At 39.9% G+C, this 13458-nt stretch overlaps 1 protein-coding gene across 1 annotated transcript in view; it reads right to left on the reverse strand.

Moving 5' to 3' along the window:
* Window positions 1-21: 21 nt before the first annotated feature.
* The window catches only part of Rhoq (ras homolog family member Q), a 40645-nt gene continuing 27208 nt past the window's right edge, over window positions 22-13458 (reverse strand). The window contains exons 3-5 of the mRNA XM_042675554.1: window positions 5044-5208; window positions 4659-4754; window positions 22-270 (exon numbers count right to left, since the gene is read on the reverse strand). Coding sequence (XP_042531488.1) covers window positions 115-270; window positions 4659-4754; window positions 5044-5208 — 417 coding nt within the window. The 3' untranslated portion in view covers window positions 22-114. The remainder of the gene's footprint in view (window positions 271-4658; window positions 4755-5043; window positions 5209-13458) is intronic.

The raw sequence follows: 13458 nt of genomic DNA on the forward strand, positions 1-13458 counted from the left end.
CCATTTCCCCTCCCCCCAAGTTTTAAACTGCTTCATTATGACAAATCTGGGCATAGCCATAGCATTTCCAATGCTTCTGAAAGAAATAGTTGCCTTGGCCACTGAAGATGTTTCTCACGTAATCAGACAACAGTTTATACATCTTGATCCTATTCTTTTTTTAACTGTGTGTTTCTTTGGAGTTAAAATGGCTATGATAGCCTCATCAAAAACAGTCTTCAGTCCTTTCTGGGTTAAAGCTGAACATTCCACATAGCAGCATGCTCCTATCTGGGAGGGAGAAAAACCACAAAAGATATAAACATCTGTTTTACACAACTGGTATGATACAGCGCATGATAAGAAAAAGTATCAAATATAGCCATGCACAAAGAATGTACTTGCTATCCACATTAATAACACCCAGAAGCAATCAATTGTTAAATACCCAGAGGTAATCAATTGTTACAGTACTAGCGTGTCCTTTTAGATTTTCTCTATGAAGAATTCTCTCATCAAATATTTATTGGGTGCCTACCTCACATCAAACACTGTTCAGTTCCTAGAGATATTTCAATGAATGGAGTCAGAGCTAAGGAGCCCTGCTGTTTGGTACTTACATTGACTTAGGTTGGGGAGAGAGGAACACAAAGGGAATTCAGAGCAGATGGTAAATACTGGGGAGGAAAAAGCAGAGAAGGGCTTTGAGGTAGGGAAGTCTCAGTGGGTCCAGGGCTCCAGACAAGTGGTACAGAGAGAAGGGTGCAGATGCAAAGACCCTGATGTGGGTGGTGCTGGGAGCCTCCCCACAAACAGAAAAAATGCTGGGGCAAAAGAGGGTGAGCATCACTGTATAAGTGACAACATCAGCAAGGCTGATTATAATCGCCACCTTCTACCCTCAGATGGAACTGTTCACTCACTGAAAATCTGCTATACACACTTCCTGAAATGTAAGAACCAGCAGAGAATAAAATTAAGTCCCTACCCTGTTCTCCTGCAGCTTATTGCATTTTAGGAGGAGACCAATCCTGCACTGGCAAGTATAGAAGTGGAATGTGAGAAACTAATATGGTCTCAGAACAAATGGGAAGGTAGGGCATAGGGAATAAGCAGGGACACATGGAGAAATTGACACTTGAGCTGAAATGTGAAAAGAGTAAAATAATGAATGAAGTCCACATAGTAAAAAACCCTCGGCAGAAACCACAGCAAAAGGACAAAGGCCTTAAGGTAGAATGACAGAGGGGCCTGTTGGCCTTGGAATGGGGGGCGTGGGGGAGGGTTGGACTTTACTCTGCGTGCGTGGAACCCACTGGAGGACTCTGGGCTGAGTGAGCTGACAGCTTGTGTTTTAAAACTCACTCTGAGGCTGGGAAGTTGGCTCAGCGGTAAAGTGCTTGCCTCGCATGCATGAGGCCCTAGGTTTGATTCCTCAGCACCACATAAGCAGAAAAAAGCCAGAAGTGGCACTGTGGCTCAAGTGGTAAAGCGCTAGCCTTGAGCTAAAAGAGCTGAGGGACAATGCCCAGGCCCAGAGTTCAGCCCCCATGACCAATCAAAAATGAAACTAAACAAAACAAAACCTCACTCTGGCCAGGAGCCAGTGGCTCACACCTGTAATCCTACCTACTTAGGAGGCTGAGATCTGAGATCAAAATTAAAAGCCAGCCTAGGCACTAAAATCTGTAAGACTTTTATCTCCAATTAACCATAAAAGAGCCAAAAGTGAAGCTGTGGCTCAAGTGCTAGAGGACCAGTCTTGAATGAAAAAGCTGGACATTACTTAGGCCCTCAGTTCAAGGCTCAGGACTGATATGTAAGATAGATACACACACACACACACACACACACACACACACACACACACACACGCATACACACACACTCACTCACTCACTCACTCACTCTGGCTGCTATATGCTGTGTTGAGAGTGGACTATGCCGGCTATGATGGGCAGAGACAGAGGCAGAGGTGAGTTAGAAGCTGATCCGATAATCCAGGCCAGAGCTAAGAAGCATTTGGATCCTGGATCTGTTCCAAAGGTAGAACAGTATGTTTTGTCGGGAGATCTGGAAGTATATATGGTAAAAGAGAAACAGCAAGGTCAAGAATGATTTCAAAGTTTTGAACGTGAGTAATTGGGAGGGGAAGTTTGGAGGGTAAAATTAGGAATTCTTGTTAGGACATGTTGACTTTGGGAACCTTGACCATACAGATGGACTTGTTGAGTAAAGAACTAAATCGTCACATCTAGAGTTCAGGGAGGAAATCAAGGCTAGAGGGAGATATCTTCAGTAGAAGACAGTTGAAGTCATGGGACTCAGCAGTTCCCTAGGCCTAGGGAGTGTGGGATCCCTGGGGCCCTATGGGAGATGCAAAGATACTGAGAGGCCTAGAGGGGAGAAGAACCTAGAGAGTGCTCAAGGAAGCAAGTGAAGAAAGTGTTTCCAGAAGGGAGCTCAGTGGCAAGTCCTTACCTAGCCTGTGGGAGCCCAAGTTTGATTTCCTACACTGAGTCAAATGCTGCTGCCAGCTTTTATCTAGGATTGTATTGTGTTGGAACAACTTTCTTCCCTGAAGCTGCGTGATATATATGAACATCTCTAGATATTTTACTATGAATGTTTAATAGACGCAGGGAGTTTTTTGTAAACAATGCAGCATCTTTGTATTTCTTTAAGTACATTCCTGATCACTGTTTCAGTTGTAAAGTGACAAGGTGTAACTGTATGTATTTATAGGTACATAGTGAAGTGCTATCTATACTGTGTGAGGTGGTTAAATCAAGCTAATGGGCATGTTTATTACCTCAAATACTTGTGTTTTTGGTAACAAATTTACTTTCAGCAGTTTTAACACATAGAATACACTGTAACTACATTCACACGCCATGAAATAGATCTCAAACATGTCTTTCTTCTGCTTAACTGAAACTTTGTATTCAAACCAATGTCAGAATAATTTTCTTAGGCTAAATTCCAAAGCAGGAGTTGTATGATTGATCAACATTATGTGTGTGATTTTAAGGCTTTAGCATCTTGTCGAGAGTGCTTTTGTTTTACTACCACCAACATAGCACAGTGCCTATTTGCCTGTGCCCATGCAAAATGGAAATAATTCATTTTCCATTCCTTTGGCAACTCTATGAATGGAAATTGAATTTATATTTGACACCAAATGAGTTTCAATATTTCTATTTTCATTCTGTGTATTCTAGGCATATTTCCTATTGACTTCCTCAGGTGATTTTATTTCCAGGGGTCAATGTCTTTTTTCTGATTCATTTATTTGAGCCAGGATTCCTGTGTACTAAGGATGTCAAGTCTCTTATGTGACCTAATTTTATTTCTGGCATTGGACATGATATGAAAGTCTTATGTAGCTAAGTTATTAAGATGTTCATTTATGACTTTTACCCTTATGTGTGACACTCAGAAATTCCTTCTTCCCTCAAGATGACAGAATTATGCTGAGGAAACCCTAAACAGATTTGTTAGTGTATCCATTTATCTTTTAACTTTGGAAAATCTATTTCCTCATAATCGTACATTTAGATTCTGCTTCCACAAGAGGCACAGTAAAGTCACTTAAAAAACAGAACCCAATAATGTTAGGGGCAAATAAAGGACAAAAAGTAGATGTAGCTTTGAGGAGGAATTATACAAACAAGCACACATTGTCTGCAGCTAGACCTAGCCACCATTTTCTGTTTTGAGCCACAAATTTCAACAGTAATTCTGTGTCACCCCATGCTCAACTCCATGAGTTTTAGCTGAAAACAACATGTATTTGACAGAGCACAAATGTGTAAGTAATTGAGAAGGGCTTAAAGTTTCAGTATCTACTCTCTTTTACTTGTGGCACTTACTAAGCAAATGACTACTACGTGAGCCATGCCACCTTTTTTTTGGCTTTAGTTATCTTTTAGATGGTTGCTTTTGTTTGTTTCCAGGACCAATCTCAGACCTCAGTCTTCCTTCTCATGCCACCTATAGCTGAGGTTATAGATATACACTACCAGGCCTGGCTTGTTAAGATGTGGGTTTTGCTAATTTTGTCTTGGGCTGGACTTGGACCATGATCCTCTTGATCTCTGGCAGCCAACTAGCTGGGATTTGTAACCACGGTGCTCAACCACCATTTAGTGACTACTTTCTTATATCTCTTCCTACAGATGACTTTTTTTTTTGGTCCGGTTGTGGGGCCTGAACTCTGGGCTTGGGCGCTGTCCCTCAGCTCTTCAGCTCAAGGCTAGCGCTCTACCACTTGAGCCACAGCGCCACTTCCGGCTTTTTTCTTTTTGCTTATGTGGTGCTGAGGAATCGAACCCAGGGCCTCATGCATGCAAGGCAAGCACTCCATCTCTGAGTCACCTTCCCAGCCCTTACAGATGACTTTTAACTAGCACACAGTTGCATCGTAGGATAGGTGGAAGAGACTGGGACCTGGAGTCTGGCTCTATGTTCCACCACTTTTACTGCAGGGCCTTGGGCTAGTTCCTGGTATCTCCAAGCCATCATTTTTTTCTCAAACCTGCCTCAATGGATCAATGCAAAGATTGAGTGAGATAATACATAGATACCACTTAGCACAGTGCCAGGCATACATAACTACACGGTGTTAACTGCTACTGTTACTTTACCTTTATTTTTAAATTCTGAAAATGTTCCATTACCTCTTTTGCTAGTTTTTGTCCTTGTTCCACACATATAGGTTTTTCTTTCATATCATTCAGTCTTGCTAATGTTTTGGGGTCATCTCGGAGATCAATCTAATTAAGAAAGGTCAATAATGTCCCATAATATTACAATTCTTTAAAGAGAAATAAAAACATTTAGCCCCCACATACAAAAAAAAGATTAAACAAAAAAACTTAATTTGTAAAGTTAATAATTGTTTTTGGTACTGTTTTCTCCAAAATCATGGTAGAATTAATTAACTGGAAACTGATTAAACACTTACCATTTGGTAACCACAGAATCATTTATAACAACTCCCCCTCCCCCCCAATAAAGACTGTACAGTATATTTTTCAATGGGCAAAAGCAAAGCAGACATACCTGAGTTCCTATTAATAAAAAGGGTACATTTGGTGCATACTCCTTAAGTTCGGGTACCCATTCCTCTTTCACATTTTGAAACGAGGCTGGATTTACCACAGAGAAGCATATGAGGAAGACATCAGTCATTGGGTAAGATAAAGGCCTCAGACGATCATAGTCTTCCTATAGAACAAAAGGGAATCTCATTATTTACATGTACATGTCTACAGCCAATAATAATATGCACGTGAGGTCACATGTTCACCAGGCCAGTTCAGAAGCACCCTGAGTTCTACAAATGGAATGTCGGCCCTCCTCATACAACTAGGAAGAGCTATCAGAAATTCCATTTATTTTTGGCTGTTCTTTTTCAAAATCCTAACCACCACTGGGTAAAAATTTGAAAACTAAGAAAATAGGATGTGGTGTAATCTTAACACTCAGGAGGCTGAAGTAGAAAGATCCAAAGTTCAAGGCCAGCTTGGGCTATAGACCAAGACTGTTTTAAAACAACAAAAACAAAATCAGAAAATACATGGTGATTACTAAAAGCTATTGCTGGAAACCTTTGGAACTGAAAGCACTGCAAAGAACTGAGTTGAGACTTTGTATTAAGATAATGAACATTTACTATATGTCAAGCACTGACAATGTTTATACGAATTACTAAATCCTTACAGTCCTAAGGAGTGTACTTGTCTTTGTTTCCCTTTTGTGTAATCACAGGCACCGAGACAGATAACTGGGACTCAAATCTAGAGCTGTTAGGGCTAACAGCTTTACTAAGACCTGTGAGTTTTGCTTTGTATTTCTACAATTTTCTTCTGTGTGTGTGTGTGTGTGTGTGTATGTGTGTGTGTGTAAAGACAGAAATCTAAGTGTGAATCCATCAAACTCCCTTTTTTCCCCAACTTGTATTTTCTTTCCTAAATATTTCCCTGAGTGTTCTTCCAGTTCTTTTGTCTGGGTATACACACCCACAACTGTCCATGTGAATTTATCTGGACGCAAAAAGGAGACCACACAGAGCGAGTGTGCTCTTCTACATCTTCCTCGTGCAGTCTGTCTTGGGGATGCCTCCACATCAGAATATATTAGGTTACCAAAGATTTAAACTGTAGCTTCACAGCTGTCCTGATGGGAGTAGTTAGTCTTGTTTTGCATGGAATATTTCTGGGACACCAAATTCTGCTTTTTAAAATTCCACTGAAGGAAGCAAGTGAGTATTCCATTTTTGTTGTGGCTAGACAATCAGCCCATTTCAAGGAAACTGATTTTGATGTTGGCCACCTCCCCTCTTAAATGACTCATTTCACTGTGAGAACAGCACACATGTGGAGCTAAGAGAATATTAAAAGCAGCTTCCACTCCGTTACTACAGTACCATTTCCCTTGTGGACCAATTTTTCCTTCATGTCATCTTCTGACATTTTTCTTAATATATGCTCAACTCAAGCATGCAAACGTCTTGATATTTGTGGAGGATGGGTTCTGAATCCCCAGTAATGCCTGAATCTTTACGTACTCAAGTCTTATATACATATAATCACCAGAACTCCTCTGCAGACTTACAGGAGGAGCTCTGTACATGCTCAATACACACCCTAACAATATTTTAATGTACAGTAGGTTGAATCTGCATGCATGGAACCTACAGATACAAATGTTCATTGTATTAATGCCTCAAACTCAGGCTGGAAATGAAGCTTAGTGGTAGAGTACTTGCCTAGTATGCATAAAGCCCTAGGTTTGATTCCTCAGTACCACATAAACAGATAAATCAGGAAGTGGTGCTGTGGCTCACATAGTAGAATGCTAGCCTTGACCTAAAGAAGCTCAGAGACAGTGTCCAGGCCCTGAGTTCAAGCCCGAGGACTACCAAGAAGAAAAAAAAAGTCTCTGACTCAACTCTGCAGGCTAACCCTTCTGTTGTTTTACAATGGTTTTTTTATGTTATTTTTTTAGAAATGGAGGCTTGTAACTAGTTTCCATCAAAGCTGTGCCCTGGTTTAGAAATTAGTAGGGAGAAAATCAACTAGAATGCATGTGCATCATCTTATACCCTGCCTAGTTACTACAAGAGGGCTAAAATACAAGTAATATAGTTAATAAATGGGCAAATAATATAAGCAGACACTTCTCAAAAGAAGTACAAATAAGTAAGTCATATTTTCTAAATGCTCAACGTTTTTTCACCAGGAGGGAAATGCAATCAACACTGAGAGTACATCTCATTCCAGTCAGAATGAATACAAGCCATAAATACAGGCCAGATTGTGGTGGGGGCCAGGGAGGAACCCTTATATTCTACTGGTAGAAAGACAAATTAGTGTAGACATTATGGCAATCAGTATGGAGGTTCCTTTAAAAACTAAACATAAAATTACCATGGGAGCCAGCTATACCATGCCACTCCTGGGTATACAACTAAGGAATCAATGCAAACATATACTAGAGATCCTGGTACCCTATGTTTTCTGCTGCACTACTCACAATAGCAAAGAAAGGGAATCAGAGTAGGTGCCCTTTGATGAGTGAATGGATGAAAATGTACCAGATATGTGCACAGGGGAGTATATTCAGCCAAAGAAAGAAGAAAACATGAATGGAATTGAGGTCATCATGTTAAGTGAAATAAACCAGACAAACAAATATAACATTTTCTCTCATATAACGGAAGCTGGAATTAAAAAAAAAGAACAAAGAAGTAGAGGAATTACTAGGGAAGGAGTGTAAAGGAGAGTAGTTAAACAGTATGTATAACCAAAGCACAACAAATGCATGTATGGACAGTCACGGTGAAATCCATTAATATATACAGTCAAAATGAATTAGTAATTACAATGTTAAAACCAGGTTGATCTGGTGGTAGTGTGAGTAGGTATTTGCCTATGCTTTCTGCACTGCCTCATTCAAACTGCAAGTGCACAGGCAACTAAGAAACTGGATTCACTCTCACCATCCTAAGAGCTGCTCTAGGCTTCGGAGCAAACCTGCACATGCACAGTGGAGGTGTTCTCATTAGAATCAGTCCTCATCCATATTTAGATTTCCAATTTTCACAGAAACAGAAATGGGGATACTATCCCATAGGATTCCAAGCAATAAATGAACTCATGTAATTGAAGCACTCAGCATTGCACTTGGCACATGAAGAACTTGCTCTGTGCTTTCACATAAACGCCTTGTCCCATGGGAAGCTGAGTCTGCTTCCTCTGCAATCCATGCAAGGTCCCAGGAGCGCTGTGCATTCCTGGCTTTGGCACTTCCTCCAAAGACAAAAAGGAAAAGGAACTCTTACTGGGAAATAACATTGTCTAAATACACCAACTGAGGTCTCTTGAGGGCAATATAATTTTCAGATTAACAAAAAGAGGATGAAATATTATTACTGCACTAATTAGTCATTTTGAAACACAACAACCTTAGATTCCTTAAAACATCAAAGGAAGATTTAGATTATTCAAGAACACCAAGTTAGATAGTTTAATGACTATTTTACCTCAAGTTTATCTCACTAGGGAAATAGAATTCTACACACTTTTTCCAGAGGGCTATAAAAAGAAATCTAAAGGTGTTAAATCCAAAGGTCTCTAGAAATGCTTACTAATATTAACCCAACTATTCCATAGCCCTTAAGTCTGTTACAAAGGTTCCTTTCTTAAACACAGTGAACCAGGTCTGACTTCCCTCAGTGGCAGAGATGTGGACACCATGGAAGGCAATTAGATCGACCATTTCTAGGCATTTGTTAAATTGCAGATTTTGATAGGATAATTACATGTGAAGAATGAGTTGTTTTTTGTTTGTTTTTTGCCAGTCCTGGAGCTTGAACTCAGAGCCTGGGTGCTGTCCTTGAACCTCTTTGTGCTCAAGGCTAGTACTTTCCCACTTGAGCCACAGCACCATTTCCTGCTTTTTTCTGAGTTGTTTATTGGACTTGAGTTTCACGAACTTTTCAGCCCAAGCTGGCTTCAAACCATGATTCTCATATGTCAGCCTCCTGAGTAGCTAGGATTATAGGCATGAACCATCGCTGCCTGGAAGAACTAGGTTTAAAAAAATTTTTTTTAAAGCAAGTATGTTTAGAACTCTTTGGAAAGAAATGTTCCTTTTATACTACCTAAAATGAATTCCTTCTGGTTATCACCTCTGGCTAAATACCTGACAGTTATTATAAGAAGGAGACCTTTCTGTTTCATCCAGCCTGAGTAATTAGAAGGCTAATAATAGATAGCAAATTAAAAGACAATAAATTATCCCCTGTGCATACTTTAGCCAGCATCATATAAAATTGTTAATACCCACAGCACACCATATCTTGAGAGTGAACTTATGTGAAACATTGGAACAGGTGGAAATAACTAGAACCTTTCAGCTCATTTTATATTTTAAATCTGACAACACAAAGGAAGTTAAATGTTTTTAAATGCCCTATGGTTAAATGACCACTTAGCAAAATCAGTTCTTCCAGCTAACTCTCCAGTGTCCTAATTAACACACCAATTATATATTTGAGTTCTCATTTAAAAAGTAGGTATTTAAACATTTAACTGGAACACTCTCAGGAGCAGAGAAAAAATGTATTAGAAGCCCAATATCAAAACCATGAAAAAAATTGATGAGTTTGGTTAACAGTCTTTTGAAAGTTCTTTAGCTTCTTAACTGGATAGCTAGATGTATCAGTTTTTAAAAGTATGTTCTGATTTGTGAGTGGGGACAGGAGGAAAAAACTGGGAGAGAGCGAGGGAAGGGGTGACATTGTCCAAAAACAAATGTACTCTTTACCTGACTTATGTAACTGTAACCCCTCTGCATATCATCTTTATAATAACAATAAAAATAAAAATTTTTAAAAAGTGTGTTCTGAGAGCTTGGTGATTAGGTTCTCCACTCTTGTCCAGAGAGGATGACAATCATAGTCCTTAAAAATATCACATACTTGCCACCTGATAAGAATCACAGACAAGAGGCCAAAGAAATCTTCCCTGAGAGGAAAAATAAAAGGTGCTCAAGAGCAACAGAGAAACAGCAATATTCATCCATAAGACACTCCTTACAACAGCCTGCCGGGCCCATGAACCTACCCACTTCTGTACTATTCTTGCCCCCCTCAAGTGGACCTGGGTGTTCCCTTCTAATGTATTTTGTCTAAATACATGTTTTCTTTCATTTTTTGCTTTTGGGTCCGGTCGTGGGACCTGAACTCTGGGCCTGGGCGCTGTCCCTCAGCTCTTCAGCTCAAGGCTAGCGCTCTACCACTTGAGCCACAGCGCCACTTCCGGCTTTTTTTTCTGCTTATGTGGTGCTGAGGAATCGAACCCAGAGCCTCAGGCATACAAGGCAAGCGCTCTACCACTGAGCCACCTTCCCAACCCTAAATATATGTTTTGAATTGGACATCTACTTTAAATATATATCCAAAATATAAACTTTATGTAAAACCATTTGCATTGGACAAGATGCCTCTGTCAGCCTATTCTGCTATTACACTGGCCACTGAAAGTCACCAGCCAAGATTTATTGAGATCATACCATGCGGAAGATGTTCTAAGGATACAAATGTACAAAAAGATGACATTTCCCCATTTGTTAGGAAATGGAAAGGCTTGGAAAAAATTATATTAAGTGAAGTAAGCCAGGCCCAAAGAAACATAGGTCCCATGGTTTCCCTTATTTGCAATATCTAGTATATGTATGAGTCAAGCGGAAAAAGTCAGATAATGTGATGGTAGGAAAACGAACCCTCAAATATGTATTTTAATGTTTTTTTTTCTTTCATGCATGTGTTTCTAACGCATTTATAAGATTATCTCTTTGTTGCTCTGTATGTCCCTCCCCCACAGTGTAACCCCCGCTTTCACTATATTTGATGTCAGTATAACATGTGGAGGAGATGGGGACAAACAAGTCGTTTAAGGATTCAGGTGGACCTGTTGCAACAATGAGAAGTACAAAATGTCATGTCAAAACCAGCTTTACAATGTCGGTGTGGGGGGGGGAGGGGGGTATGATTGGGTGGGGGGGAGGGGGGAGGCTGGGAAGGGAGGTGAAGGGTAAACAAGGAGGAGGCTGCAATGCTTGGTAAGAAATGTACGCATTATTCTGCCCATGTAATTGTAACCCCTCTGTACTGTATGTTCTCAAATAAAATAAAATTAAATTAAAAAAAAAAGAAATATTAAAAAAAAAAAAACAAATGTACAAAAAGAAGGCATAGTTGTATTTTTAAGAGCTTAGCTGAGTTGGATATTCAAGCCAGAAATCGAAAAGGACAATCATAAGCAACAATGGGAAAGGGAAAAGCAGAAGCTACAGCAGGTGAATAGATAAATGCTTAACATAAGAAACACTACTAAATACCTACTAGGTACCCAGAATGGTGCTATAGTCACCTGGGAAATGAAGCTAGGGCAAGATTCAGATATCTAATTTGTAAACACTTTACAATATTCACAAAGCTCTGCATGTTAAACATAAAGCAATCAGAGCTGGGGGCATGGCTCAAGTAATATAATGTGTGCCAAGCAAATACAAGGCCTTGAGGAAGTGTAGCTGTGGCTTAATGTGGTAGAGCACTAGCCTTGAGTGAAAGAGCTCAAGGATAGCATCCAGGACCTGAGTTCAAGTCCCACAACTGGCCAATGAAATAAAACTCAAGGCCTTGAGTCTAACCCAGTACGACAGAGGAGGGAAAAAAAGAAGGGGAGTATACTGAAATGTATGCTTTGCTCTTAGAAGTTCATGATAGGAGAGGCAAGATGTATACAAATACATTATTATATGTTAGAATGTGGTATACACATGGTCATTAGGGGACACTAAGAAAAGACATTTTGGAAGAGGTATTTGAGATTTGAATACGCACAACCAAATGGCCTTGGTTTATGAGGCCATTGAGCCATTTGTGAGGCCATGAGGCCATTGGGCCATGTATGAGGCTATGAAGGCTCTTGAGCCTTAGTTTCTCTGTAAAATAGGCAATGTCAGTGATAAATGCTTCCAAGATCAGAGAATCCGGTAAGCATGTATTACATTGCCAGATAACCCAGGAGATGACTTGTATTTAAAAAAGAAAAAAAATAGCCATTTATCAACATCTATGAATGTCCCTCTGTAACAACCTACAATGAGAGAAAGGTGGGCCACTGGAAAGAAGCCCCAAACCTTCCAAGTCAAAAGGTACTGATCACTTTCATGATATAGAAAAATGTCTGACAATTCAGGGAGAATGCCTTAAAACTGGAGGCTTGGTGGATAATAAAGCAGCAACTCAGTCACTGCCAAGGCCATGGTGGTCATCTCCATCTGAAACATCTGTTTCTAGTGAGAAGCCCAGATTAGACATTGGGTATGGCTCTGGAAACACCCCAACGCTCAGAGGCCAAGAGTCCTCTTGAATTGAAATTAGGCCCTGAGGATAAGAAATATGTCATCCTGTCTAACTTATCTCTAGGCTAACTCTTAGTAGTAGCAGCTTCTGAAACTTCATTTTCTTTGTGTAGTCATTTTGCCACTTTTGAATTTTAAATTTAACTTGTGATATGAAAGTGTCACTTTTTGCCCCCTTACAATTGGCTCTCAGGAGGCTGGGGTATATGACTTTACAATGTTGACTTTACTGAATTTGCCTCCTACCTCCTATCACCTCCCACTATTGCTGGACTAAAGGACATTTGGAAAAGGGAATTTGTTTAAGTGCTACACATTCCTAAGAATTAATTGTTTTTCAAAAACTTTTCCCATGTTTGGCCTTTTTGTTTTATTTATTTTAATTTTTATTTATTTATTTATTTATTTTTGGTCGGTCATGGGGCTTAAACTCTGGGCTCAGGCATTGTCCCTGAGCTCTTCAGCTCAAGGTGAGTGCTTTTACCACTTGAGCCACAGTGCCACTTCTGGTTTTCTGGTGGTTAATTGGAGTCTCTGTATTTGATGTTGATATAATCTGTGGAGGGAAAGGGCAAAAACAAATCCTTTAACTAGGTGGACCCATTGCAACAATGAGATGTACAAGTCGTTATGTCAAAAAATGAACTTTACAACTTTGGTGGGGGGGGGAGGGAGGATCGAGTGGGGGGATGTGGGGGGAGTGTGGGAAGGGATGGGAAGGGGAAACAAAGAGGAGGCAACAATGCTTGATAAGAAATGTACTCGTTATCTTGCCCATGTAATTGTGACTTCTCTGTACGGTATTTTCACAATAAAAAAAAAAAAAGTCTCACGGAGTTTCCTGCCTAGGCTGGCTTTGAACCACGGTCCTCAGATCTCAGCCTCCTGAGTATACAAAAGCATGAGCCATCAGCACCTTGCTTGCTTTTTTTATTTTTTACAATGTTTGTATTTGTTTTTGTTTGTTACAGGTTTAATTGGTTCTTAACATTTAGTTTCCAACTTTCATAAACTGTCACTTTCATATGACTTCTAATACGT

Source organism: Dipodomys spectabilis, unplaced genomic scaffold, assembly GCF_019054845.1.
Source record: "Dipodomys spectabilis isolate Male_0828 unplaced genomic scaffold, ASM1905484v1 ptg000026l, whole genome shotgun sequence".
NCBI lineage: Eukaryota > Metazoa > Chordata > Mammalia > Rodentia > Heteromyidae > Dipodomys > Dipodomys spectabilis.